Source organism: Neodiprion virginianus, chromosome 1 (genome assembly GCF_021901495.1).
Source record: "Neodiprion virginianus isolate iyNeoVirg1 chromosome 1, iyNeoVirg1.1, whole genome shotgun sequence".
In the NCBI taxonomy this organism is placed as follows: domain Eukaryota; kingdom Metazoa; phylum Arthropoda; class Insecta; order Hymenoptera; family Diprionidae; genus Neodiprion; species Neodiprion virginianus.
The window spans coordinates 21,439,440-21,466,410 of record NC_060877.1 but is presented as its reverse complement, the minus strand read 5'-3'; the positions used below and the strand labels follow the sequence as shown (position 1 = coordinate 21,466,410).

At 37.9% G+C, this 26,971-nt stretch overlaps 1 protein-coding gene across 3 annotated transcripts in view; it reads right to left on the bottom strand.

The window, feature by feature from the left end:
• Nucleotides 1-2,370: 2,370 nt before the first annotated feature.
• LOC124299864 (putative aminopeptidase W07G4.4) overlaps nucleotides 2,371-26,971 on the bottom strand; it is a 48,117-nt gene continuing 23,516 nt past the window's right edge. For all 3 annotated transcript variants that reach the window (XM_046753276.1, XM_046753285.1, XM_046753292.1), the window contains 6 exons: nucleotides 24,906-25,014; nucleotides 10,634-10,781; nucleotides 5,505-5,857; nucleotides 4,213-4,491; nucleotides 3,469-3,708; nucleotides 2,371-3,375 (listed from right to left, as the gene is read on the bottom strand). In XM_046753276.1, coding sequence (XP_046609232.1) covers nucleotides 3,196-3,375; nucleotides 3,469-3,708; nucleotides 4,213-4,491; nucleotides 5,505-5,857; nucleotides 10,634-10,781; nucleotides 24,906-25,014 — 1,309 coding nt within the window. In that variant the 3' untranslated portion in view covers nucleotides 2,371-3,195. The remainder of the gene's footprint in view (nucleotides 3,376-3,468; nucleotides 3,709-4,212; nucleotides 4,492-5,504; nucleotides 5,858-10,633; nucleotides 10,782-24,905; nucleotides 25,015-26,971) is intronic.

Genomic DNA, 26,971 nt, shown 5'->3' with positions numbered 1-26,971 from the left:
AATTATTTTTTACAGTAGTTTCTTCGCTGGTGTGTGAGGCACCCCAGTTTGAGAGGTATGTTAAAGGGTTAACTCCGAACAAAGTTCATCGACTCTTGTTAAAGTTGGAGGTTACTTTCGTGATAGTTTATATATTACGACTTACATACCTATAAAGGATTTCGAATGGTTTGTGGGTATCATTATTAAGACTCTATACTTTCAAATGGCTGGTGGTCCTTTGAGGTTTTTGTTCAGCTGATTTAGAAGATACGTGGTAAAACTTTTGATTGTAAAAACGACGAGATGAGAGTCAGACGATGAATGTGATTTCGTCTGCAATCAAATACCATGCACGATTTGCTTTTGCATCGGCTTCCTTATATTTTAAAATTTTCATAAAAAAATGAAAAACTATCGGTTTTCAGAAACCCTTGGAAGTGTTCATGTCATGGAAGTATGTAATTTTCAACCAGATTCTGTGTCTAAAATAGGTTAAAATAATTGCATCTAATTCAAGGGCAGCAGGTATCCAGAAATTTCGAATTTTGTCTTTTTTTTGTTTTCTGTTACTACAATCTTTTCTAAACATTTTGGCGCAAGAAGAACTAAAAAACTCGCAAAAGTGAACTCAGGGAGATTAGTAAGGCTTTGACTGTTGAAAATGAGCTAAACAATCAATTCGCGTTTAGGAATAATTGAAAGAACATAAGGCAAATTTTGTTATTTCTAAGTTGCTTGTAACATTTTTACCAATAAAAAATCAGTAGTACACGTAAACGGAATTTTAATAAGAAAGCAAGATATTGAGCATTGAAGACAACCGTGCGTTCAGGTGTAATAAACGCGTCTTTCTCTAAATAACGTTTGTCATTAGTTTTGCCACGATGGTTAAGAAACGCTTTAAAACAACGCCATCATTTTTTTTTTAAATCAATGTACACCAAATGTTTCGAACAAATGTTATTCATTTTTCGATGTTTCTCAAATTCTAGCCGCCATTTTTTAAATCAATTTTTTTTTTTCAATTATAGGTTCAGTCAGTAAAGAAACATCCCCCCTGAGGAGAACGGCGCCTAAAAATTGCCGAAAACTCTAAGCGTTTACTCAAAACCATGGCAATAAGGGAGCAGCGCATGAGACGCTTAGTCTTCTTTATCCGCCCATGTCCTCCTTAAATACTTACATTTCTTAAGCTTTATTCACTGAATTTTATAGCCAAGACTCCAATAAAAACGTTGTAAAAAAGAAAATGTGTGTATGTTGTTTCAGTTCTTCGTAAATGCTGTTTGAATTGTATCCCATTTTTGGCCTATTTTCGCTGCCTACTCTCCTTGAATTCATGAATTTCGCAACCCATAATTGATTTTCTTTTCACATAATAAATGATACGTTGATGATGTTATCAGTTCTTACTTTCAACCCAAGTCGCAGTATTTTTTTTTTTTATTTGCTTGCTTAAGGCTTGTAATTGTAGCTACTTCAGTATTATTTAAAACTAGGCGATGAATAACCGATTGTGTTGATTCATGACAAATTTAACAATTTCGAATATACAGCTGCGAGTTTTCCAACTCGACAGAAAAGTTGGTTTTACTAGCTTTTGCGGAGATCGTCTGATGAAAATTGTTGAAAGAGAAACGACGCTGTATATATAACAGTGAACACTTCAGCAAGTAGAATATATTTGTTCAGCTGTAATTAAACTCTAGACACGAATGCACATGTTCCGGCAGAAGGCAAAAATTAATGTAATTGCGAGCACAAATACATTCACAATACTCAGAGTACTCTTAATGAATACTTAATGAATCTGACTCAACGATAATATAAAAACGCCAAAGTGAAAGTCCATTACTTTGGTCACATTCAAAAGAAAAAAAAAAGAATTCGTGCAATGAATTAATTGAGTGAAATTTGACGCGTCGCATGAAATTTAAAATTCCGCTCCTCATCCGCGAAAATCGCGAATGCGCGGTAAACTTATGAACTTTCAGAATTTTAATTTAGTCAACCACTCAAAGTTTTCACTTCTACTCTCGATTCTTATATTTTCATTCGTGCAAAAATTTTCAATTCGGTAATACCCATTCACCACCCTGCAGTAACGGAAAAAGGACGTGGATAAAAAAAATCTACGCTGCATCGTGATATCCGGTTTATAAAAATTTAATCCCAATATCTAAATCAATTATGGTAATAAGTAAAGTCACCTCAAAAAAATAAAAAATTATTTTAAAGAACAATAAATTCTCTGGTAAGTGTTCTAAACAAACTATTAACAGTGCAAGAAATTAAGTCACTATGTTCTTAAATTTAATGAACAATCAGATTTTGATAAATCCATATTATTGACACAACGAATTTCCTCACTAACAAGATGTAGCAGAGTCCAGTAGAATTAGCCCCTTTGATGTATTTTAGGGTAATACAAGTATTTACCTGAAGGAAAAATTATACAGTACATGTACCGCAAGGCGTTCCAACAATCATGAACATGCAATCAGCTTCATACACTTAGTTAGCCAGAGTTACACAAAGATACGAAGTAAAATCACTCTGGAAAAGTACATCGAACTGTCAAGCTGAAAGAAATATATTTTCTTCCGTCTGAACCTGAGCTGATAATTGGTGAAACGCCTGATAAATAAATCTGACATAAAATGTATCTCCAAATTGGACAACAGATAGTAAAACCCACATAAATCTTGATCCCAGGAAAGCACACACTGTATGGGTCACGTGCTCGTCGGATTGGAAATCTGGTAATTGCGATTGCCATGAAATATACATTTCCTGCGAACGACTACGCGAGATTTTGTAAAATGCATGAGCTTCTATGGGCACGTGAACACACTGATCACGTGACCGGAGAATGAAAGGAAAGGAAGGGGAAGGGGAGTCTGGAATCAGGATGGTTTAGGGAGTTCGTTACGTACGGTATATCTTTTCCGAGAATGGATGATGCAAACGATCCAGCTGAAATGAATAACGTAAATAAGATAGATGATATACAGGCCGGTGTGAAATAATTAACGGCACTAAGGCAGGGGCGAAGATTTGAAGAATCAAACTAGGGATTTGGAAAGATACGGAAGGACATGAGTAAGGTACTCGATTTCCATCAATAAAAATGTACACCATGCTATCAGCTCTTCGAACTTTTGATGGAATCTCTGCAAAAGAACAAAAAAAAAGCAGTCCAGTTTGACCGTATTATTTCTCAGGACTCTTTAGGTCAACTCCGTTGTCTGACTCATCTTCCGGAGAATTGAACAAGAATTTTTTAGCCAGTGCCAATATCGGAGCACCAGTCGGATGGCTGGGGAGGTCACCTGCACTCGCAGCAACATCTAGGTGAGTATACTTCAGCGGTTTTTCCGACGTAGTTCCATGCTAAAAGCCAACGCGAAATTGCATTCCATTTAAGAACGATGACTTCGTGATTAACAATACTAGTAAAATGAAATCAATTACGCATGGTCTCACCTTGTCCAACCCGGAGGTCATAATCAAGAAGGCACCTGGGCCCTGGTGGCCTCTTTCGAGTTTTACGCTTGGCTTATTTTCGGCCTGGAGGACATCGTCACCCTCCGCTCGTCCCTCGTGAAACTGGAAGTCTTCTCTTCGAAACCGTGATATCTCGAACGGATCCCCCATTGTATCACCTGATGCCTGTAACTTTTCAGCATTGCTGACCAGCCTTGCAACGGCGTTATCCATGGCAATCTGTACGGTATCGAAAAAACAGACTGAAATAAATCAACTGACGACGTAGTATTCTGAATTAAAAAATTTCATAGAAAAGAGATAATTCATGCGTTATTTCAAACTCCCATTCATCAATGATTACAATAAATTTATGTTCGACTCGCACCACAGGTACACTGAGAATGAGTTGTATATTGAAGTGGTAAATTTGATCGAACCGTGTATACTTCTATCAATACTGCATGCCTTAGAAAATTTGATCCCAAAGTAGTGATCACTTTCTCATGAACAATGCTTCGTGTGAATCGTCTAACTCAGTCAGCTATATTAGAAATAGAGACCCTTGTATTGATTCTGACACATTCGAGATCACCGGTTTCGTGCTCTGCTACTTGTTTAAAATGGGAAACAGACGTCATCGGTAGCCTTGAACGGCTCAGAATCAATCTGAGGCTCCGCAGAAAGAAGGATGAAAGAGAAAAAATAGAAACGGAAGAAAAAGGTGAACTATGTATGATGTACCGAGTATCCTTTCCCTGCCGATAGAACTGCGTGTCCGGTGAGGGTAGCAACGGTGAGAATGTGCGGATTGACGGAACACAGAGCCATTTCTTTAATGTGGCAGAGTGCGTCAGCCATTGCCATGCGCCCTTCAGCATCTGTGTTTCCTACGCGAACTCTTACTCCGGATTTTGCGGTGACGACCTCATCAGCTACGTAGGAATTTTCACCGACACTATTCCTGACGACGCAAAGTGCAGCGACGACCTTTACCGTCGGTGGTTGGAGCAGATTTACAACCTACATATAATAAAGGAAGAATTGATTCTCTGGTTAGTTTTTTGTCTTGACGATCCAAGCCGTGGTGTGTGCCACACTTACGATGACTATCTGACAGAAGTATTTTATGATTAGTAATTTGCAAATAAATTACTGAGTTAGTTCATAGTCACTAAAAGCCAGTAAGACGCAAAATTTCTTCACTAGCTGAGTATTTCTCAAGACTAAATTAAACGACTTGTTTTCGGTTAATTACTTTCGATTGAACCTCGTCTAGCGCTTTAACGAGCACAAGGACTTGAGAGTAATTCAACAAGATTGAACACTGCTTATTTGTCAGTATCATGCACACGGTGACGATCCTTTTTCGTTACACTTCCAGCTCCGTTGAGTAATCAATATTCAATCGACGGTTTATGAGCGTACTAGTTATACTTGTAACTTGCTTTACATTAATCAAAGTTGAGTAGAAATGCCAATTTTGTCACGATTGTTGAATCAACCGTCAAATCAGGATGCGAGAGAAAGGTTTTATACCCGTATTTTTCTACTGTAAATATCCAGTCTTTGTACCTTACTTGTACATCCGTGTAATGTGTTACAGTTCAGAGGTCCATGAGAATTGATTTATAATGGTGGAAACAACAGAAATCTGATTCTATTGCACTGTCTCATGCTGCAGCACGATCTCGCTGCAGCAGGAGGCAAGTGTTTGGATCATGATCCCCATGACAAAGATACTTTTCATTTCAAGAGCAAGGTGACTAAGAACTGGATTTATCGCATGCAGATATGCATATGGAAGTACCCAATTCTAACCGACATTGCACGTGTGTGAGTTACAGTATATTACAGCGATGAGAATGCAAATGTTGCACTATCAGATTGTCGAAGCTAGCAGTCATATCAAAGTAGCGTTCCACGTACCAACTTCTACGACAAGACCACACATAACAAGGGGTGCAGCACCGAGGCTATCAATATTGTGCTGCCTGTAAACAATACGTAAATGTAACGAAAACAAAGCGACGAACCTGCATAAAACCGGCACATGCAGCTGCTCCGCATTTATCTCTTGACATGCCAGACATGGAACCGCCGAATTTGATGTCCGTTCCTCCGGTGTCGTAGGTGACCCCCTTGCCGACGAGCAGAAGCGTCTCCAAGACACAGGCGGGATTCGGTGGCTCGTAGGTCAGGAATACGATTCTGCCAGCGTGTCTGGGGATCACCGAAGCTGCTCTGTTCACACATGCAAACAGAGGATATTCCCGAAGCAGGGTATCCTGGTCGCATATTACTTGGACTGATACGTTGGACCCGCAGAAGAGCTCGGCTATGTATTCCTCCACCCTCGGCGGTGACATGCGCTCCGGATCTGCGCCACCTGCAGGATTCAGAATATGTAAATTGTTCTCAAATATTCCATTCAGATGCAGACAACACATACTGCGAGAATAACCAACAGCCGCAAGGAAATTTATTGAGAAGAATACGTCACTTTTGATGTTACTATATCGTATTTATAATACATTTCCAAGGAATCTGGTATAAGATATAATAACAGATTTGCAATAGATAATTGGTGATTGTTCTATGGAACGCTTCGTGCTGCCTTTTGTAAACAGATTTTGGAAAAAGATTCGCTGTAGTAGCTTTATCACGTGTTCATTCTCTACTGCGTTAGTTGTGGGTTTCAACTTCGAATGAATTTTACACTGCACTGTCATTCTCGTATCATCATGCAAAGACATGGAAATTGTATGAAGGACAGGTATCGGAACAAATCATCTTGTCCGATGAAAAGAATTTGAATCGTCAAGTTCAATTTATTTCTCTCTACGAATTAATCGTATATCGTAAACCATCTTAAAGCTGGACAAGCAAGGGTTGTTGACCAAGCATTGACGGGTGGCTGTGACCGCGAATCTGTGGATTATTGATTTTACCTTTGAGTAAAAAATCGCTGTGCCTATTGTGTAGTGAAACGTTAGTTTCTTTTCCACAACATTGCTTATGGGAAAACGTGTGCCATTAAAATTTCCATTTCAAAGTTGGCATATCCGCTTAAGGGCTTGTACGATGTGACTCCCAGTCATTTCGTGTTTTGGTTTGATATTGACAACCTGATCCAGCTATTCCGAAAAATTTAGCTGGATTTTGTGAGTTGTGCAGTTCTAAACTACGTTTTGTAAACAACTTTTGCTTTATCGTTACCAAAATACGAGTAAAATATTCGTGATTTAACAGTGAGATTTACCCGTCCACATAATATTATATACAATATATTTCTCCGTAGAACGGTCGAGAATCCTTTAGATTTTTGTGAAAAATTCTTTGGAATAACTTGCGGAGTGTATTTTTAAACGTACATTAAAAATAATGGAACTGACGAAACAAGAGTAAACCCGGGTAGATTTCAGGAAGTATAATTACAGACGGCTTACAGAGTTTTCAATTGGGGTGCAGCAGACTGCACCAGTACCCATTGAAACAAATCCACGTAGCTACTCTGCGATTTCATCTCTGAAAATGGAATAAAGAAACACTGGGTGTAATGTAGTGTAGCAAATCCATGACGCTCTATGAGTAGAATGGAAACCAGGGTTGATTTTTATAACGACTTCTCGGACGAAAGAAACATTTTTAATGGTACCAATCCCTGCTATGGCTGCTTATAGTTTAAACCAGTTACCGTGACGGCGTGTCGATAGAAATTGTCAATATTTACGTAAATCGACCAACATTCATTGATACGATAGAAATACCAATGAAAGAAACTGTTTGAGGACTCAAATACAAACTTCCATTAAAAGGAAACACATGGTTTCTGTTCTGAGTACGCAAAGAAACGCTTTTACAATTTTATTGTATTTCAGACGGTAAGAAAGTTTAGTCGCGCGATATTGGTACAAAGTGTGCTATGTTAAATTTCAATGCCCGCATTACCTATATTCAACGAAATACGCCATCAAAGTGATAACATTAGGATCAGAATGAAACATTCAGAGTGCTAGTTTCAACCGAATTAAAATTGGCGAGGTTGACCTCGTTAAGATGGCATGGGAGACCCTATATATTCTAATTAGTTCCGGATACGGATGTCTGAGTCAAACGCCACATTTTTTTTCCCGTTTTTTGGTATTTGAAACCCGTTTTTTAGGGAGAGAAATCATTAAATTTACCTGTGATAGTGACATTACCCTAACTTTAAACGATATCAATTTATATTTAGTCAAAATTTTGGTGGACTCAGAGAAGAGTTTATTTACTGTTAACAAACGTATATTTGAATATGACGAAACAAATGCTTCATTATTATTATAAAATTTTAGTGAAACCAAATACGATCTGCTAAGTATTAACAAAATTTCTATCGATCATTTTTTGGTTCATCTGAAATTTGATAGTAATAACAAAACATTTATTTCATCATATCCAAATATACGTTTGTTAACAGTAAATCAACTCTTTCCTCCTTATGGAACAGCATGCTGCTTCGAAAGTTCGATGTGATATCGAGGCATTGATTACACAGGTCTGCGATGAAAAAGTTTACTGAATACTTGTGCACGCATGATGCATATAGTCTTTGGTTTGCTGATTCAGAATATTAACTCCGTTATTACGTATCACATTACGATTTTTTCATATTCATGTAAATATGAAGAGATACTTTTCTCAGAATAAATGTGTTAAAATAAATATTTTTAACAGTTTCACAGGAGTAATCTAGTAAACTCACGTTTAATTCGTTGGTATGAAGATGCAAACTTTGAGAATGTCACGACAAGGTCAGAAAAAAATGCCTGAAATCCCTTCAAAACTATTATTTCTAAATTTTCAGGCAATGTCAACGATGTTAACCTTTAAAATTTTGTGCAAGAAATGTGAAGCAGCTATAAAAACTTAAGGTGTAATACGAGACTAAAAATTCACTTTATATTAAACTGGCGCTAGTTTTTGTGTTATTGTAGTCTTGTGGGGGGAAGGGGGGGGGGGGGGGGGGGAGGGGGCTCAGCGTAGAATTATTCTAATTTTTTTAAGAACAAATGTTAGTCCTCTAGTTCACACAGTTATGATTTATATCGATATTCACTTTGCTTTACATATCTGTTTCTTCTGTTGTATGCTCTCCCTTTCAATTATTATGATGTTGCTAAAAATGAATTTGTGTCCTTTGGTTGAGAAATGTTTATACACGGTGAACTTGTTAACATCCTAACATCGAATACTGTATTTGTTTGTACACGGTACTGTGAGAATGGACCAGCATAAGATTTTTGACATTCTGTGCCCGGAATATTTTGAATAGCAGCAACTTGTTCACTTTGCGGAACTGGTATTTTTAACGCTGTGAGATGGTGTTTATTATTTCAACGGCGGTACCACAATTTTATTGATGCGTTTGAAAAGTTCTTTCACTATTTTTAGAAATTGACGTGAGATTAAACTTTTCATTTGGTTCATTATTTGGCTCTGTCTGTTCGTAAATGTTTAAGAAAACATATCACTTGGCAAACCTTTTTTCATTATTGTGTTTACTAAACTCTTTAGATAAGAATTGTTGTTAAAAGTGTCAGTGAAGGAGCAATTTGGAATAAAGATTACGTTGAAAGAAAACTTCTTTCAAGTTAAAACAGTAGCAGTAATTCTGACAACTTGAAGTAAAATACTTCCAAGCTAATGCTTGACGGCATCCTGCGACACAGTGGATCTCAACCATTTACCTCACACAGTATGACTATTAGTTCTCGTAAGTAAACTCAGTTCCCTCAAGTCTGATCACAAAGTGTTGTTTTTCGACAAGGTTGGCTGGTCTCAATACGGTTGAGAGGCTCATGCAGGGGACTCGACGAAAGAAATTTAGGAACGTCACGATAAAATAAACAACACTCTAGAGGCACTCGGGAGGGGAGAAACAATTATGTTTCGGGGTAGATTGATGACCGGGCTTGTGGCTTTCCGGGCGAGTGACTCGAGGCCCCTGCAGAGTCAGAGGACCTTGCAGGGCGAAAGAAGAAGAAGAAGAGCTGCGAAGTGCGGACTAGCGCCATTGTTCGCCACACTCAATTAAGGAGTAAGGGAAAACTAGCTTTTTGCTCGGTTGTATCACCCGGTGAAGACAGGAGGCCGAAGGGATGGATAACGGGGCTGGAGGGTCGAAGGACAGATAACGCCCTCTTTTGTGCCGAGGATGCTTCTGGTGGCGCGGAATCGTGCCACGTTACAAACTCCCCGTGGTTCGTTCATCCGGTGGATGGTCGTCAGCCGAGGAATGCCACCCCAGTCACGTAGTGTTTTAGTGACCAGTAAACTAGAATCGCGTTGTCGAGGGCTGAGAGGAAGGAGGACGAAGAGGAGGAGGAGCAGGCCGTTCCAACTTCCCAACAGTCTAGATAATTCGACGCCATGTTTGATTGGAATGGCGGTTATTTCAAATGGAAAAAGCTGACACGTTATGATCAATTTATCCAATTGTGGAAATTAAACAAGTCTGTCGCACAAATCACAGACCCAAACTATAGCTCAATATGTTTTTTATGAGAAAATACATGTACTTTTACCTTAGAGTAATGAGGACAGTAATTTGAGTCTCGTTACATTCTTGAAACAACCTCTTAATTGGTATAATAAATCGGTTTTTACAAATATTGTATTCTAGGTCGATCGTCGTTGTGTATATTCTAATTCAACTCTTTATTATGATAAATTAAATGCGACTGTTACAAGTAAACAAGTGAAATCATGGTGTGAACCGTACGTCATGGGTTAAAGGTTAGAACTTCCCTAGCGAACACCTCACTCCAAGCACACATTACTACCTTAAAAGTTTCCATTCGCGGATTAATAGCTGATAAATTGGCGAATGAAATCATAAATAATCATTCGATACGTACTGTAAAGTCAAGAAAGCAGGCGAAGGAACGGTTAAAAGTGACTTCAGATGGTACGAGTGATTCAAATTACGCGCCGATTTGATCAAAAATTGCACAGTGAATCAGGAAGATGACATGCGGTGGCCAGACCCTCTTCGTAAAGGTACCCGCTCGGTTTGAGGAAAAGTTCCCTGGGAAATAGGAGGACACGGGAAGAAGGGTCAGAAGGAGGAAGGTCGATGATGCGCGATGCATGCACCCAGCTACAGCGTGTCGGCACTTACCGATATCTCTTGCAACGTATCTTCCGCTCTCCAATGCAGACGCCAACTTGACGATACCCTGGAGCTTTTTACTGCATATTGGACTCCAAACGGCCAACTGACACGCCTTGTAGCACCTATCAGGGCATATTTCTCGTACCTCCAACGGCTGTGATATGAAAATTTCAAAACATTTATTAGACAAGATAATTAAATTACTGGGATCTTGTAATATTGTTATTGTGCCGAAACAGTGGGGGAAAAACAATATTTTCGTAGTTTTACAACGATATTCAAAGAACTAGGATTTTGAAACATGAGCGTCTTTTGTTTGATTACAGTTTACTGAATTTCAGACAATTCCAAAAACGCGAAATAATAGTTTTTTCTCAGGATGAATCGTTACGATAACGTTACTAACTTCATTATGATGAAAATCTCCCAAGATCAATTGCAAGATTTTGGGATTAGAATAGTTACCTGATGCTATGAAGATAAATGAATTTACAGATAACGAATAAGCAATATTAAAGATTTGGTTTGAAGTGGTAGTTTATACTTGCTCTGACGCATTCGTAAAAATTTGATTGATAATTAGTCATCTTTGAAAATTGTGCCGAGAATAAGTTGAAATTTTTTTCTTTATTTTTTTTATCCCAATCTTTTTCATTTGTATTACAGATAAATTTCAATTTGACTTAAGGGGGGAGACCCAGTTAGAATTTTGAAAAAATCCATTGTTTTTTCCACTTTATAAAAGTACAATATTTCAAGAGTATTTTCCGACCAATTACTGGCAAATCGGACCCTTATTCACCAAGATATATAACTTTGAAGGGCGCCGTATCTGACAAAGCTAACCGGCGCTCCCTCGAAAATACTCGAGAGGCAAGGGTAGCTCGTCGTCAACGAAAAATTGCTGCAGGTGCAGCTAACTAAGCGGAGGAAGGTGCAGTATATGCTCCAGGAATAGACGATTCAATGTAAGTTACAAAATAAATTCTTTATCTGCATGCAAATCGTAGGCAAAACTTTAAACGCGTTTTTCTCGAAACCATGTTTTCAAAGTCAGTGATCATTGTAACTCGAGAACCGCTTTACCGATTGGTTTGAAATTCGTCTTATCCTATACATAGTTGTCCTCTGGATGAACGAAGGATTTTTTTTTGACAATTGTTTTTTTTTTATAGTCAAAAATGTGAGTGAAATTTTGGTTAAAACAATACTTTTGACTTTCAACGTCCGCCATTTTGTGAAATATTGAGATTTTTCAAAACCCTCCGGTCATCCGGAGCATTATATCATTAACTAAAGATCCCCTCTCTTTTGTTGGTTTCAGATGATCCATTGCAGCGCGAAAGTGATCACCGCAACACCCTTTTTTTTTGCAGACGTCTCGTCCATTTCCTCCGACCGGCTCATTTTGAAATATTTTTCTTTGAAGAAATTGTAATGTATACTTTGAATATATATCATTCATATGGAAAAACTGTTGTCATAAATTATTTTGTCGTTTAGACAAGAAAAAATTCGGAAAAAAGCCTTTTTTTTGGACGTACCAACTGGGTCTCCTCCATTAAGGGGAGCCTCCGGTGAAATTGCGAAGTCCTGCATGTTTCAGTAAAACTCAATGCTCATAAAAATACTTGTCTTCGAGCCTTGAAACCCACGAAAAACCGAAATATTACATTGTGTATCAAGGGCGGGAAAGAGGCGATTAATTGAATTCACACGATACTTTTTGTCCGACCGAATTGGCTTGATACGCGTTACTTCGCACCTGTTTTACATGCATGAAATGACGAGTTTTCAAAGGGGTCGGTCAAAAAAAAATATTCTTCCCAACGCTTGTTTTGGTCTTTGATAGGTTCCAGACTACCCGCTCTTATTTCTTTTGAGGAAGACGGCGGGCTGTTAGATCGATTTGTTTTTAGAATTTTTAACCTGCATACGATAATGACTAGGATTGCTGTTATTTTCATATAGTCCCAAATCTAAAGGAAAAAATTCAAACCTATATTGTGCCCTTTCTCTCGCGATGCTTGTGTTATTCCCGCCAAACCAAGGATTCGTAACTTTTTCCGATTATTTGGCGGCTTCTCATGATCTTTCCCAAAAATACTCGGCCTTGATAAATTTTGTTCCGAATCCTATTTCTCGAACAAACATTGCAAGAGAAACGGCAAAATATGGGATTTAAGTTTTTTGTCCGGATTTGCGGCCATGAAAGAATAAAAGCAATCCTGGGCATTCGTCGTATGGATACTAGGAATCTTAAAAATAATTTATGTGACAGCCCGACACTTTGCTCAAAAGAAATATTAGTGGGAAGTCTGGAATCTATCAAAAACTGAAACACGTATTAGCAAAAACATTTTTTCTGTTTTTAGATGGTTGTTTATGGTATTGAAGGCCCAAGCACGAGTAGCTGGAAGCATATCAATTTTTATTCAAAAAATGCCGGACTTCGCAGTTTCACTGGAATCTCCCCTTAACCATGCGACAAGACTCTAATCAAGCCTTCCACTTCAATATACATCATGTGTTACTTATTTTCATTAATTGGAGTCTTCTTTCATAATAGAGGGAACGGCTTTGTGAATTGAAGCTAATTACAGTACGAGAATTCAAGATCAAGGAAATTAATCGACAATAGATTGACATTACAGCAAAGGAAAACATATTTGACTCGATTTCTTTTTCTGTTCAGAGAGACGCTTACAGCTACAAAATTCTATTCTACAAAAAACGGATTGATAAAAAATCCTTCAAAAATCATGTATGTATAAATAATGAAAATTCAGAATATAACATTTGAGAGTCAAAATTAATAAGATAAATCCATGTGAACTTGATTATTAATGAATGGCGATTTCAGAGCTACGAATGTGAGTATCAAGTCAATGTTTACGGGAATAGATAGAATATTTTATCTCGATCATCTTACGCCAGTACTTGAAGAATATTAACAGAAAAAGCATCGGTGCATTGTCATTCCTGTTGTTCTTAAGAAACGTCGGATGACAGTGTTAGGAAAGGTTATTTAGGTTCGTGAAATGGCGTCACGACACGGCGCTTGGTGCAGGTGAATTAGGTTTCAAAATTGACAAAAGGAGAGAGATAACCGGGTAAAAAGAGGAAAACAAATTGAATTTCGCCTCAGGCTAAGTTAGGATAATTATTTTCGCGCTTCCTCGAAACTAGGCTGGGATGGGATGAAAAAAGACATCCGTCAGTCTCCGCGATTTCCGTCGGTATACGGAGATAAGGTAAATATTCGAAACGCTTGGAATTTACCAGGGAGAGGCACTTTTATCACCGAGGACAAGTTCAGCCTTGGTATTTATATATTTCGTACGACTCGAAATCCCTCCCGTCCGGATTAGGATATTTGCCAACTAATTCCAGGCACCCAGGTCTATTTCACTCTGTCCTCGTATTTCGCTCGAGGCTACAGCACAGCAGCCCTTCGCATGACCGGGGCAGTATCTCCGGCAAATATTACCCCAGTCGTCTGCATTACGGGGGTAAATTCCACCTTGTGTTTCTCACAATTAGGGGAAAGCGGAACGTTGCAACATGGGAGGAGCTGATAATTGGGAACAGGTTCACCAGCTTTCGATCGGGATCACGACGAAGCTTTAAGGGGGTGCCCGGCTCGATTTTGACGTTGACGTACACGGAAAAAAAAATTCAGCTCGTGGAACTAAATATTAGATAGTTACTTGTAAACAGTTCGTCGAACTAAACGTTCTGTTATTGGAAGAGCACTGCATGGTTCGTATAACTGACTGTTAGTCAGCCGTCATAGCTGTACGTTGTTCAGCTCTCTCAGCTAAACAACTTCGTTCGAAGAGCTAGACCAGAATTTTTCGGCTCCGCTCACAGCGCTTATTATTAAATAGTCAATTATATTGCTATTAGTATTATTTTTCATCATTATTATCATTATTTATTCAGTGTCATTTACATATTTGAATGGACTATTTAAACAATTATCTATCAACTGTATTTAAATCATACTCATGAAATTTGAAGGTTATGAAATATGTCAACGCACCAGAGCACAGCGCAACTTACAGCTCTTAGAGCAAAACCATTCAGCTGTGAGAGCTGAACAACTTGCAGCTATCAGAGCTGACTAATATATAGTTGCTGTAACTACAAGATAGACCGTAGAGTGCGTATAGTTACTGGACCTGTAGAATACAACTCGCCGAACAGAATTTTTTTTTCCGTGTATCGTGAAGATAATATGGAATTTTAAAAGTGCGCGCTAAACTTTACGTCACACGATCACCTAGATTCGGGTGTTGGGCGGGAGAAAAGGCCGAGAATATGAAACACTCTACGAGAAGACGCCTTCCTCGTAGTAGCGCACAATTTAATACGTCATTTCTATAATTTAAAACTAATTTCATGGGTTTTGCCCGCTCTCGTCTTTGTCACAAATAATGACACTCGTGTGACCTCCAGTCCCTCCCACCTCTCTTATTGCGACGTCACTCATTTGACAATTTTTAATTTATAACTTAGAAATAAAGTAACAATTTCTACGTCCTCAGACAATAGACAGGTAGGTACTCAAAATCGATAGAAAAAAATTTATATTCTTACATTGTCTTTGACGGGAAAAAAATTAATCATTCTGTGTCTATAGACTTTCAAACCATGCTTTTATGTTTGGATGACGACGGGCAAATGGGAAGTGTCAAGATCGTGTTCGTCAAACCACATTCGTCATGATTGTTTATCAAGCAAGAGTCTTGTATAATTTGTGTATTTTTAATGGAAAATAAATAACAGAACTTAAACAAACTGACCATCAAGGAGAGAAAGTTAGTATCGAATGAAGGCGTTATCAGGCTTTCGGTGTATGAATATTAAAAAGTGGAAATGCAAACAAATAAAATTTAGTAAATAACGTATTTATACATATAATAATCATTTCACCCGTAGCCGAATTCAGTTGTATTATTAGTTTACGTTACATGTGACGTCACGGAGCTTATGACCCCCCCACCCCTAATCTAGTAAAATTAGCACAATCAAATCAGTCACGGTCAAATACCGTCGAATAAGTTTCCCATTATCAGTGGCATATGATCCCTTTGCCATAGTTATTTATGGCTGCATTTGATTCATGTAGGATTAATTGCGTTATAACGATAATTTTATTAATTACAAAACTAACCGACCGGTTTATAATCCTTACAAAATGGTATTACTGTGAAAGTCTGATTTTTCAGAATCTTTCCGATTGAGGTTGACAACGTTTTTCCTACAGGGACTAAAATATATTTGTTTTGTGTGTTAAATTGTTCGGCTCAGTTTTTTGGCTGCTCCGATTCAAGGGTTTGACAGATTGCATATTGATCCTAAGATTCACTCAAGTAACGCATACTTTGACTGTAAAAACTGAAATTTTTTTTGAGAGCAACGATGCCATCCGCAAATTCGACTGCTTGAAAATTTAATTTGATTAATGGAAAAGATTAGCCTGAGTTGCGTGAAATTTATTTACAGCAGGATTGAAAGAGACAGAAAATATGATAATCCATAAATAATACAACGGATCATCGCGGAACCAAGCCAAAACTCACAAAGGCTTTATCGATAGCTTAAACTAAGTTATAACCAAGCTTGTCTACGGATCATCGCCCTTCGAGCCCTAAGTCACGCTTTGTAGGTTTAACAAAGCATCACTTCTCGTCACTGGGGTGAAGGACTCAGTTTACAGAACTGCGCGTAACAATATTGACCAAAAGAGGAATGGACATCGTTCTCAAAGTGTGTACTTTTCAAAATCTAGTCGAGAATAATTCGATTTTTTCCGCAAGCTCTGATACTGCTGATGTAATTATAATTTTACTTCGTCAAAAATTATTGTAAAGATACTTGAATAAATTTATTATCAGCTGATAAAGACATGTGCATAAAACTCACAAGCTTCAGGTTGTTGATTACTGTTCACTACGTGTCATAATGAATTTATCCGCCGACTAGCTTTAAGGAACGTTGGTGAAATCTAGATTCAGATATATTTTTTCATACCATCGCCGTTTGAATGACTTCACTGTAACCAAAGCGTGGTAGAACACTAGGGAACAGGTTTATCTTGGCACCGGCAATTTGGGTGAAATCCCAGTGGGAGGAAAAGGAATGGGAAAGAACTTGCAATTGCACCTTTGAGAATAGTCCACTTCAACTGGATTTCTATTCTTATATTCCGTATTCAACTGATGGTTAGAAGAATGAGAATTATACAAACAAACACAGCTATGGTGTGGTATTGGCAAGTATGTTGGTTGGTTAAAAATCTACAGGATTCAATTATTTTACAACAAGATTGTCATATTCTCAAGATAGAATGATCTTCCCAAAAGTACATGAATATCAGATACTGGCATTATGAATAGAAATATTTCAAATCGCTTTAAAACAATCAAAAATATGGTACATTCCATTTTATTCTATGATAGCTAATTTCATCTAGAAGAATATTTCTTACGAGGATACCTAAATGAATTTTCCTTTTTTCAAGTAGTTGATTTAATATTGACATTTACAATCATAACACTCATCAATAGTGGTTTTGCTGCCCTTAATATATGATTAGTCTTCAAAATTTGATGTCAACGACCTTAGGAATAAGCTTAGTTTTTCGAAATTGGTTGTAGTTATTTATTTCATCGATATTTTTATACATGACTCAAGAACGTCTTTTTTCAACTGCGCGTCAAAATTTCGGTAGAGCATTTCAAATAGAACATTTAAACCAAACATAAGCTCTTAATATTGATATTTAGTGGTGCCTGTTTTATTTGACCATTTTCCATTCAAATAACACGTGAAAGAAATCTGAAAATTTTCGAATTTTTCTCTCGCAAATGGCTTGACTTATCAATTCCCCATAAATTCCCGTAGCTTATGCCAGAGACACGATGGCCGTATGACCCATGCTGTTGACACGCGATACAAAACGTTCTAGGTATAATTTTTCTTCGTATCTTCGTATTAGTAATGTTTTTGAAAAATTATGACCGACAGTGGTTTCCAAAAGGCAACCTCAAACAATATGCCAAAACTTCACGTGGGTATGGTGATAAAGTTTTAAAGATTTCGCCAGAGCTGAAAGACGTGGAGTAAAGCAGGCAGGTGAGTCATATCATGCTGGTTGCGTCATTATATCACGTTGGTTTAAATGAATGAGGCTTGGTCGACAAATCGTGGATTCTCTTTCATACGCATGTGTAATTCATTAAAATTTTCAATATTTTACGTCAAGTTCTCGAAAGTGCATTATAACCTCATAATGAACGTCTACCTCAGTGTGTTTCATTAATTGTGGTTTCTTTGTACTGCTTTATACCCAGGCGAGTGTACAAATAATATTTATTTGCGAATATCAATGAGGATCTACATTTTCCACATACATAACCTTACAGGTATTGTTACCTTCTACATAATCAGGTTTGCACGAGAAAGTACGTCACCGAAATCAGTCCAGACCACAAAGAGCGTGGCAAATCGTACGTCTTAACATCGATGGCGGACAAAGGCCAAGAGTCAATAAAATCAGCAGAATGTCGCGAGGGTGCGATGGCAGCTGGTATATGTATACAAGGCAAAAGGTTTTAGTATAAAATATATGTCAAGTATCATCAATTTAGTATCTTGTGTGACAGGTGGATGCAAGCATGCTATTGCCTCTCTCATGTGGGTTCACCGACGAAGCGTAGATACGGCACCTATAGAAGTCAGCTGATACTGGCAAAAAGCGAAGAACAAGGGTTGGAATATACAGAAGACTGGGTTTTCATTGAAAAACGCATTTTGTAAACAATCCGTCAACTGCATGACACATGATTCAAACGATGTTAGCCATTCTGTATGACAAATGAGTTGCCGCACAAGTATTTGCTGTTCTTGGTGTCTCCTTTTTCGGCCTTGTTGCCCCGAAAAATTGATTGTATTGTATTCCGTGCGAGCTGGTCCTAAGTCTGTTCGGTTCGGCTTCTGTTCATTCCTTTTTCATCATAGGGGTTGGAAATTTTCGTGCTACACAATGCAAGCTATAAGGGTTACTTGAACGCTATTCACTGTGTGATGTATTTTTCGGATCATAACGTAGAGTGAAAACATGTATGAATTATATAGTGCTCTGTTTTACGTGTTACGTCCTCCAGACTTCATATTCCTTTCCCACACTCTTAGTTACATTACGCTCTGTAGTCTACTCTTATCGTTCGCGAGTCAGCAGATTTTTCTGTAACTCGCGGCTAGCTTGCCTCCTACATCCCGCAAAACCCAGAAGATCCATCCTATCCCTCTAAACCAAGACCATACCTTTTTCCCTTGACCTACTCCGTTGCATTGACCACTAATAAACAATCATATACCTTAAATGGTTTACCTTCCCTTAATACCGATCCCTTTCTATTCCATTCACTTCCTGCATTGGGAGTAGTAGCACGCGAGTGCATAGTCGACGTGAACGGACCCTACAATAGCCAAATAACACCTTGGCTGGGCGTGAAGTAAGCTCCGATTACCGCTCATCGGAGCCTACGCAATCTACCCCGTAACATACGTAATCTATTTTTCTGTTGATCTCGAACATTGGAACATTCTTTCTAAATTTAAAACACTAAAAGCTTCAACTGAATCGGGATTGGTGTGCGTTGCGCAAGGACAGCTAGTTTAGCAAACTTGAACGACCGAATGCAGGATCAAAACACCAGCATCGATGGCCCATTTACTCGAGGAATTAGTTGGAAATAACTGAACATCGAGATGTACTTTGATACTGAAAATTACTTGGAAATCAGCAACATGCCGAACATCTTCATGCGGACCTGGAGCGCGGAAACTGCGGTGCGCTCGTCCCGGAAGTCGTGTTTCACCAGGTAGCTGACCTGGAGCGCGAGATCCAGGAGGTAGAGAACCTGGTATCCGAAATCTGCGGAGCGCGATTCTCGTACGTCCTCTCTACTGCGCGGTTGTTTCCGGACTGAGGAATTCGGCCATCTGATTTTCGTTGTCGACGATTACTATAGATCGATGACGTCAAGAGAGAAAAAATTTTGGGTGACGTCACCTTCTGAACATCCGAACATCCGAATATCCAAAATATGGTTTCGAACTTTAATACTATGTATGGTGATTATGAGACTGCTTTAAATTGGTTCGATGAAGAGTGGAGCTTTCGATAAGGCTAGACGTAGAGCTAGTAGTCTTGCGAAGCTCAAGTTTACGGTTTGACAATTCATAGTACCTTCGAATCAATTAGATGCTGCTATGAAACCGTGTTAAAATAACCATGATTTTCTTCCAAAACAATTCTCTACAGTTCGAAGTTATTAATGTCTACCAAAATTACTTTATAGATGAGAACGAGTAACCAATAAATTTATACAAAAAGGATTGATGTCTCCCAAAAAAGCACTTGCGGTGCAAAAATCTTTCGTTAAGTACATTAAAAATGTGTTCATTATCCTCAAAAATACGTTCTGTGAGCAAAAATTTATACATATTATCATCTCGTCCAAAAAAAGATTCCTCAGGCAAAGTCATTTCTCAGAAAGTTTAGAGGTCTCGAAAAATGATCAATCCATTAAAATGGCAAAACAGCTCAATCGTGGGGTATATAGTTATGTTCCGTCAACTTAAATTGAAGGCGATGACGAATTTTGCGAGTAAAAATAGATGATTATTGGGTATTATATTTTCCACTCTCCAATTGAAAGGCTAATTCTCAACTATGCTCAATACGCTTATAATGATTTGAGATTTGAAATTGCGATACCAACATCGTATACACCTGCATAGTACAGATTTCTGCGACGTCGGTTAGGTTTGCAAAAATGCTGCCAGGACTTATTAAGCTGTCAGAGCACAGGTTTCTCCATGGTAAAGTCAAAGTGCCGCTATTGAATGAATTTTTCTACTATTTTTTTTTTTTTTTTCCATCTATATCTCCTCCACTTTTTACGCCGTACATCCAGGAGATGTACAGTCAGATATACGGGTGAGTTATATCGTTGACGAAATCAAATTACCAGTGCAACAGACATCGCGAATCCCGTATTATATACGTATATACATATATATGGTATATGTATGTATTCCTACGTACGTATGTACGTACATATACGTTTGACGCAAAGCTCGGCGTTTCCCATTTCCCGCGAGCAAATATCCAGGACTTAAGTCGAAGCGCGTCTATTATCATATAAAATCGATACGAAAACGCGCGCTGTCGGATCTGCACGTCAGGCGCAAAGTGGACCACCGCAATAGTCGACGCAAACCACCGTCGCCTTCCCTCATTCACCGCGATGCACTTCGGAGGGTATTTTATCTCACTCAACTTCGACGCGAAAAGGGACGGAAAATTGTTTAAGAAAATTTTAAGACATTGTGACAAGGATTATCACGTGATTTGATTGAATCAGAAGCTCACGGTATACGGTAGCAGTGATCGCTCAACGCGATTATTATTAAATTAATTCAAAACAGTTAGGATTGAATAAATTGATTTCGTATCATGGAATCCAATCTCGCGCTCGTTATATTTCTTGTTCGATACAAGGTTGAGCGGATTTCAGAAGATTGATGCTTGTCAACTTATCGTGACAGGTTATAATTTTGAAGAAATGTCAACGTTTTGCGAAAAATACGTGATCAAATATAACAAATCAAGTAAGCTACCGCTGAAATGATTAAAGATATAGGTCGATTATCTCAAAGAAAAAAAAAAAATAAACCGCATTTCGAATTTATTACAAAAAATAACGACGTTGAAGTTCGTAACTTTGATATAACAAATACATGTACAACATTTTGTAAAATAAAAATCATTTCCGTGTAAAATGAAATCATTTGTAGTCATTTTTTATTCACAAAACGGTGTCTTTTTTGTTCGATGATTTGTAGTGCTATTGTGACCAACTTTTATCTTGTCGTTGAATTTGGTTATCATATTTTAATATTTGTTGCGATTCAATCGTTGCAGAACAATAGTCAAGTTCGTGTAGTTACTTTTCTTTTGTTTTCCAACAAACGAATGTTATAGAAGTTATTGACATAAGATAGACTTATTTACAACATCCGAATACGATAATAATATGAGGAAACATGGTACAGCAACAAATTTTTATGAAATTTAACCCCCGTTCTGAGAGACTAATTTTATCATTTTTCGAATTAGAGGGATTCACTGATTTTCAAACATTTCATAATTTAGTCATGAAGATATCGAATGGGGTGTATAATTTTATTCAACGTGATGCAAATAGCATTATGGTGCACTCAGCATACATTACTAATTCAAGTATTTAAATCATCTGAAAAAATAATTTGACCCCTGGTAGAGTGAATTCGAATGAATTTAATAGTATTCCAAGAGCTGATAACGAATTTGGGGAAGGTATTTCAGGCAATTTGAAATTATACGAAACATTACCATATCATTCTTATCGAATCTGAAATCGAGAGTAAGAAAAGGTGTTTGCGGTTACTTATCTGCTGTGCATCTTACGACATTAAAAAAAAAGAATTACAAAAAATCTGATTTAGGCTTTCTGGAATTTTTTTTAATTTCATAATCTAGCCTTTAAGGAATCCAGAATCGAAAATCCCAGACTATTTGGACGGTTTTGAACTATGACCGAACGGCCCCGAATTTGTTTTATTAATATAGACAAAAGATATACTTTAGGCACTCTGGAATTCTTACAGCAGATTTATTAATTAATATTGAAAATGTGTACAAAAAGCCGGACGAATAGGACGGTTTCCAATAACTATGTGACATGTATAAAGATTTTAAATGAGTGTGACAAAAAAGTTATATGCTGCGCATAACCGCAAACGTCCTTCCCGACCCTCAATTCCAGATTCACTGACATTGATATAGTACCTTTTTTTTAATTTTCAAGTATCTAAAATACCTCACTCAAATTCGTCATCAGCTCTCCGACTATAGGTTTTTACCAATTTGGAAGCGATTTGAAATGAAGCATATAAGATATCTAACGATAAGTCTTTGCGTATAATTTCAGTATTGCCAATGTTTGCATTTTTGAAAGCTCACGATTGAAATAATTCTACAAAATACTCGATGTACGAAAATCTGAAAGTGAAACGAACAATAACGATCGCTTCTCGGCTAACCTTGGTAAAATACAAAATCATAAACAGTCTCGCTGTTTAACCTCAATAGATCAGCTCGAATTAAAGTCACGTACGTCCAAATAGACCCGAATGCCTAAAGCTGCCCCAATAGGTATGTATATCGTGTACAAAGTACACGGGAAATCCCCTAGCTTATTAATGTCGAAGGTTTGCAAGCGTTTGCCGCTCAAGTTCGAGCTTAAGCTAATCCCGCGAACTCGGTTCTATATATAATTACGATTTATAGCGCAAATACGAGCCGGAGAAATCGCCGCCGCACACCGTTGACGGTTTACTCGCGAAGCAAGCACCGCCACGGGTGGTACAAATTGCGAAGTTTATTTTCATTTCTGCAAAAGGCAATAGCACGCCAAACCTGTGACGTAGAACCTATTATGTTATACAAACGTTTCCAGCTTTCGTTATACGAGTCAAACGCGATTGTTATTTTTACTACGGAATAACAGATTCACCATTTATAGACTGACTAAACAGGTGGTGTTTGATTCCAATAATACTACGCTGAGAAAAATTTCATTTTTTATAGTAACTAGAAAAATTTAGTAAAACAGGTATCGTTAAAAAAACTGTTCGAATATTGTTGGTATTACGAAAAACGAGTACACGTAACCATTTTGCGCTATTGTCGATCCTTTTTTCGTAATTGCAACGCAAAATCAGTTTGTTAGGTTTACTGTACTTTTTTAGTAACATAAGGCTTGAACGTCAATTGATTGCTGTATAAGTATTGAAACAGTGATCGTAATGAGAAAGAATAGTAACGGATACTAAACTTTCCGGTAACAGCTAGAAAACTAATTTTCATTTTCTACTTGGAACTATATTTTTCGATTGTCGTAAAAAAATGAAAATAGTTAAGGACGGATCGGTAACCGGAAGTAAAAATTTCTCTCAGTGTATAAATCGTGATTTTTCACTTTCCTAAATCCGACTCGTTTAATGATTTTTAGTTTTGGTAACCTGTGTTTGCTGTTAAGACCTGACAGGTTGCCAAGTTTCAAATAACTAGAACAGTCCATTCTTTGCCTAATCGTAAGCTACAATGGATGTTTTCCTTTTTAGCAGATTGCAAAGCTTTATGTTGGAACTATCACATGACCGCACATTTGTAAAGAAAAGAACGGTCGGCCTGCATGTAGTGTTAAGCAGGTAAAAGTCTCTCGTTTTCTCAACAAATGCGTCCAATTTTTTTCGTGGCACACTAACGAGGAACTCTTCGAACTCGTCGCAGCTCATGTAAGTTGTAGAATATTGAAAACTAGAAGTCGCGTATTTTTTTATCGGCGAAAACATGGTTCAAAGGGGAAAAACGACTTCCAAAAATGAGCGTCCAACGGATTGCTTTCTTGATACGTTTGATGTATTTGAATAAAATCAACGCTGAAGTGTTTCATTAATCGATAAAAACATTTCCAAAAGTAAGAAACCACCGCATTGGATGCATATCTTTGAGAGCCATTTTCATCCATTTAAAACGTTTTTCCGCCGATGAAGAAGATAAAAAGTGTGTCATTTGATTTTCAATGTTCTACAACATAAATGAGCTGCAACGCAAGCGGAATAGGACACCAAACTGATGTTTCTTGTCAGAGACATGAATGATAAAATGCAATATTGTAGAGTTAAAAAAGCTGTCTTTCCCTTCAATAGTTTTCGTACAATGTACCAAACCCTGTTGCGGAGACATTTTTTTCCATCACGTTATCTTGGGCATTTGACTGTATTAGACATCATACATAATATATATTCAAAATAATCGCGTCTTTATTAGTATACAGGGAATAAGAACCTGTGAATTATTCATAACCCGCGTCCCCGTTTGTATCCATACATAAATACTTAATAATTTTCGATTTGTGAAGATTTCCTGAAATTTCTCTGCAAATTTAAAATACGTGGATGCTGACATAGTTGTTGTAAAGAAATGAAGAATGGGAATTTTCATGATCCGGAAATGGTAAAGTCCGGCATGATGACCAAATTTAAGTATCGAAGATGTGAAATCTTGACGGCAATCTGGCAGATTTTTTCTCAGAATTTGATAAATACACGCAAAATACAAAGAGAATCGGAAATAAAAAAGTTTATCGCTTACCACGTAGAGGCCTTCCAAGGCTCCGAGAAGTGTGACAAGTTCCACGTTGTCGAAACGGATATCCGGGAGCAATACAAGAAGGGGACATCGGACGCCGGCTTTCAACGCTCTGTGGAAAGAATACTGTTGAAAAAAGTAAAGAAAAAAAGATCTATGAAGTGCGGAAATCGGGTAGTGGTCAAAAAGTAGAATCACCAAACAACAAAAGGGTTCAAGTTCTTCAAACAGTCGAAAATCTATCACAGTATGTCAAAATAGAAAAATGCAACGTATTGTATGAATGTCGATGCGTAGAATGATCGAAGTATAAAAAGCGAAGAATGAGAATTTATCGACCCAAAACATAGCGTCATCAGAATTTTCATTTTCTGTACTATAACTTTATATATTCTAACTTTGCTATACTTCGACTTTACATGTTTAGAAATTCTATGAAATCATTTCCACGTCTTGGAAAGTTCCAATATATTGGGACCCTTTTATTACACAGCCATTCTACTTTTTGACCCCATACTCGCCAAAAATGTAAAATAAGGATTGGCGTGTTGCAGCCGATGGGTAAAAGCTGCGCGATAAAAATTGTTCCTAATTAGTGAATCAGGAGGAAGAATTCGCCGCTGAGGCTGTTCGTCCAGTCAAAATCGGTCTGAATTAAAAATATTGGAATATGGCTGCATTTTGGTGTATAAAGGTTTTCGACCCTCAGAAACACAAACCTGAAGTCATTTTTGAGCTGCACAGACGGCCTTGCGAGAATACAGTAAAAGTTGACGTTTTTTGCATTTTCCTTAAAAATTGTTACCGGTAAATGAAAAATGACTTGACTGTCGTGCAGAGCGGAAAATTTTACGTCAAATTATGTCCTCACATTGTCGGAAATCGAGTCGGATTAATAAATTAAGAAAAAAGAAATTCTACTTATCGACGGCATCTGGGGAATTTTTATGAAATAATTTTTTTTTTTTTAATCTGTCAATTCGACTCCATTTCTGACATATGAGGACATAATTCGATGCAAAATTGTCAGCTCTATACGATGGTCAAGTCATTTTTCATCTATAGATTGCAGTTTTTGAGGAAAACGCAAAGAACTTGAAATTTTGTGGTTTTCTCGGAACGCCGACCGTGCAGTTCAAAAGTGACTTGAGATTTGAGTACTGGAGGCTTGAGAAAAACGTAAAAATGCAGCCATTTCGCGAATATTTTTAATTAAGACCCATTTTGACTGGACTGCGAGCGCCGGCGTACGATTACAGGCGAGTGAGACGGGAGTCCGTGTAATAAAATCCAAAGAATACGACGATATCTTCGTTGGTATGAAGTATACGTATACTGTATATGTATAATACATAATATGCCATGCCAGGAGCAGCGGCTGTCGGGCGCTTGGCTCCCGCAAGGATTCAGGTTTGATAATTTATGGAACTGGAGAAGATCTTCAAGTTTAAGCTTCGTGTCGTTCCGAGTCACCCCCACTCGACCAAGGTAGGTACGCGATTCCACGTCTAGATACAGGTGAGCTGGCACATGCACATGCCGAAGAAGATACGACTCCACTCGCTATCTCTCGTCTTCCGCTTTCCGTCTTTCCTGCAGCTCGGCTTCCTCGTGAAGATGGACCAGGGAGCGCGGGGGATGGAAAGTACATACACATATAGATGTACATATATGCCTATATACCGGGAATGATAAGGAGGTAGTTAGAACGAAACTATATGGGGGAGTCGACTTGAACGGCGAAGCGTTCCTGGCATATTTATTAGCCCGCTGCAGTCCGAGCTGGGAAACGTCGTTGAAATATAAATACGACTAGATCCTATCCTGAGAAATATCCGCCATTAGGTGAGACAGACTAAGGTGGTGTATGAAGCAAGATTATCTACCCCACTTTGTTTGTCTGATGACTTTCGGAATGGCCACACACCTGGAAAACCTGGAAATGTCAGGGGATTTCTAATTTGGTCACGGAAAACTGAAAATATCAGTTTCCTACCATGGGAATTAGAAACGATTTTTTGAGGTAACAAGTTTACTTTTTTTCGTCGAGAAAAGAAATTGGCTTAAAC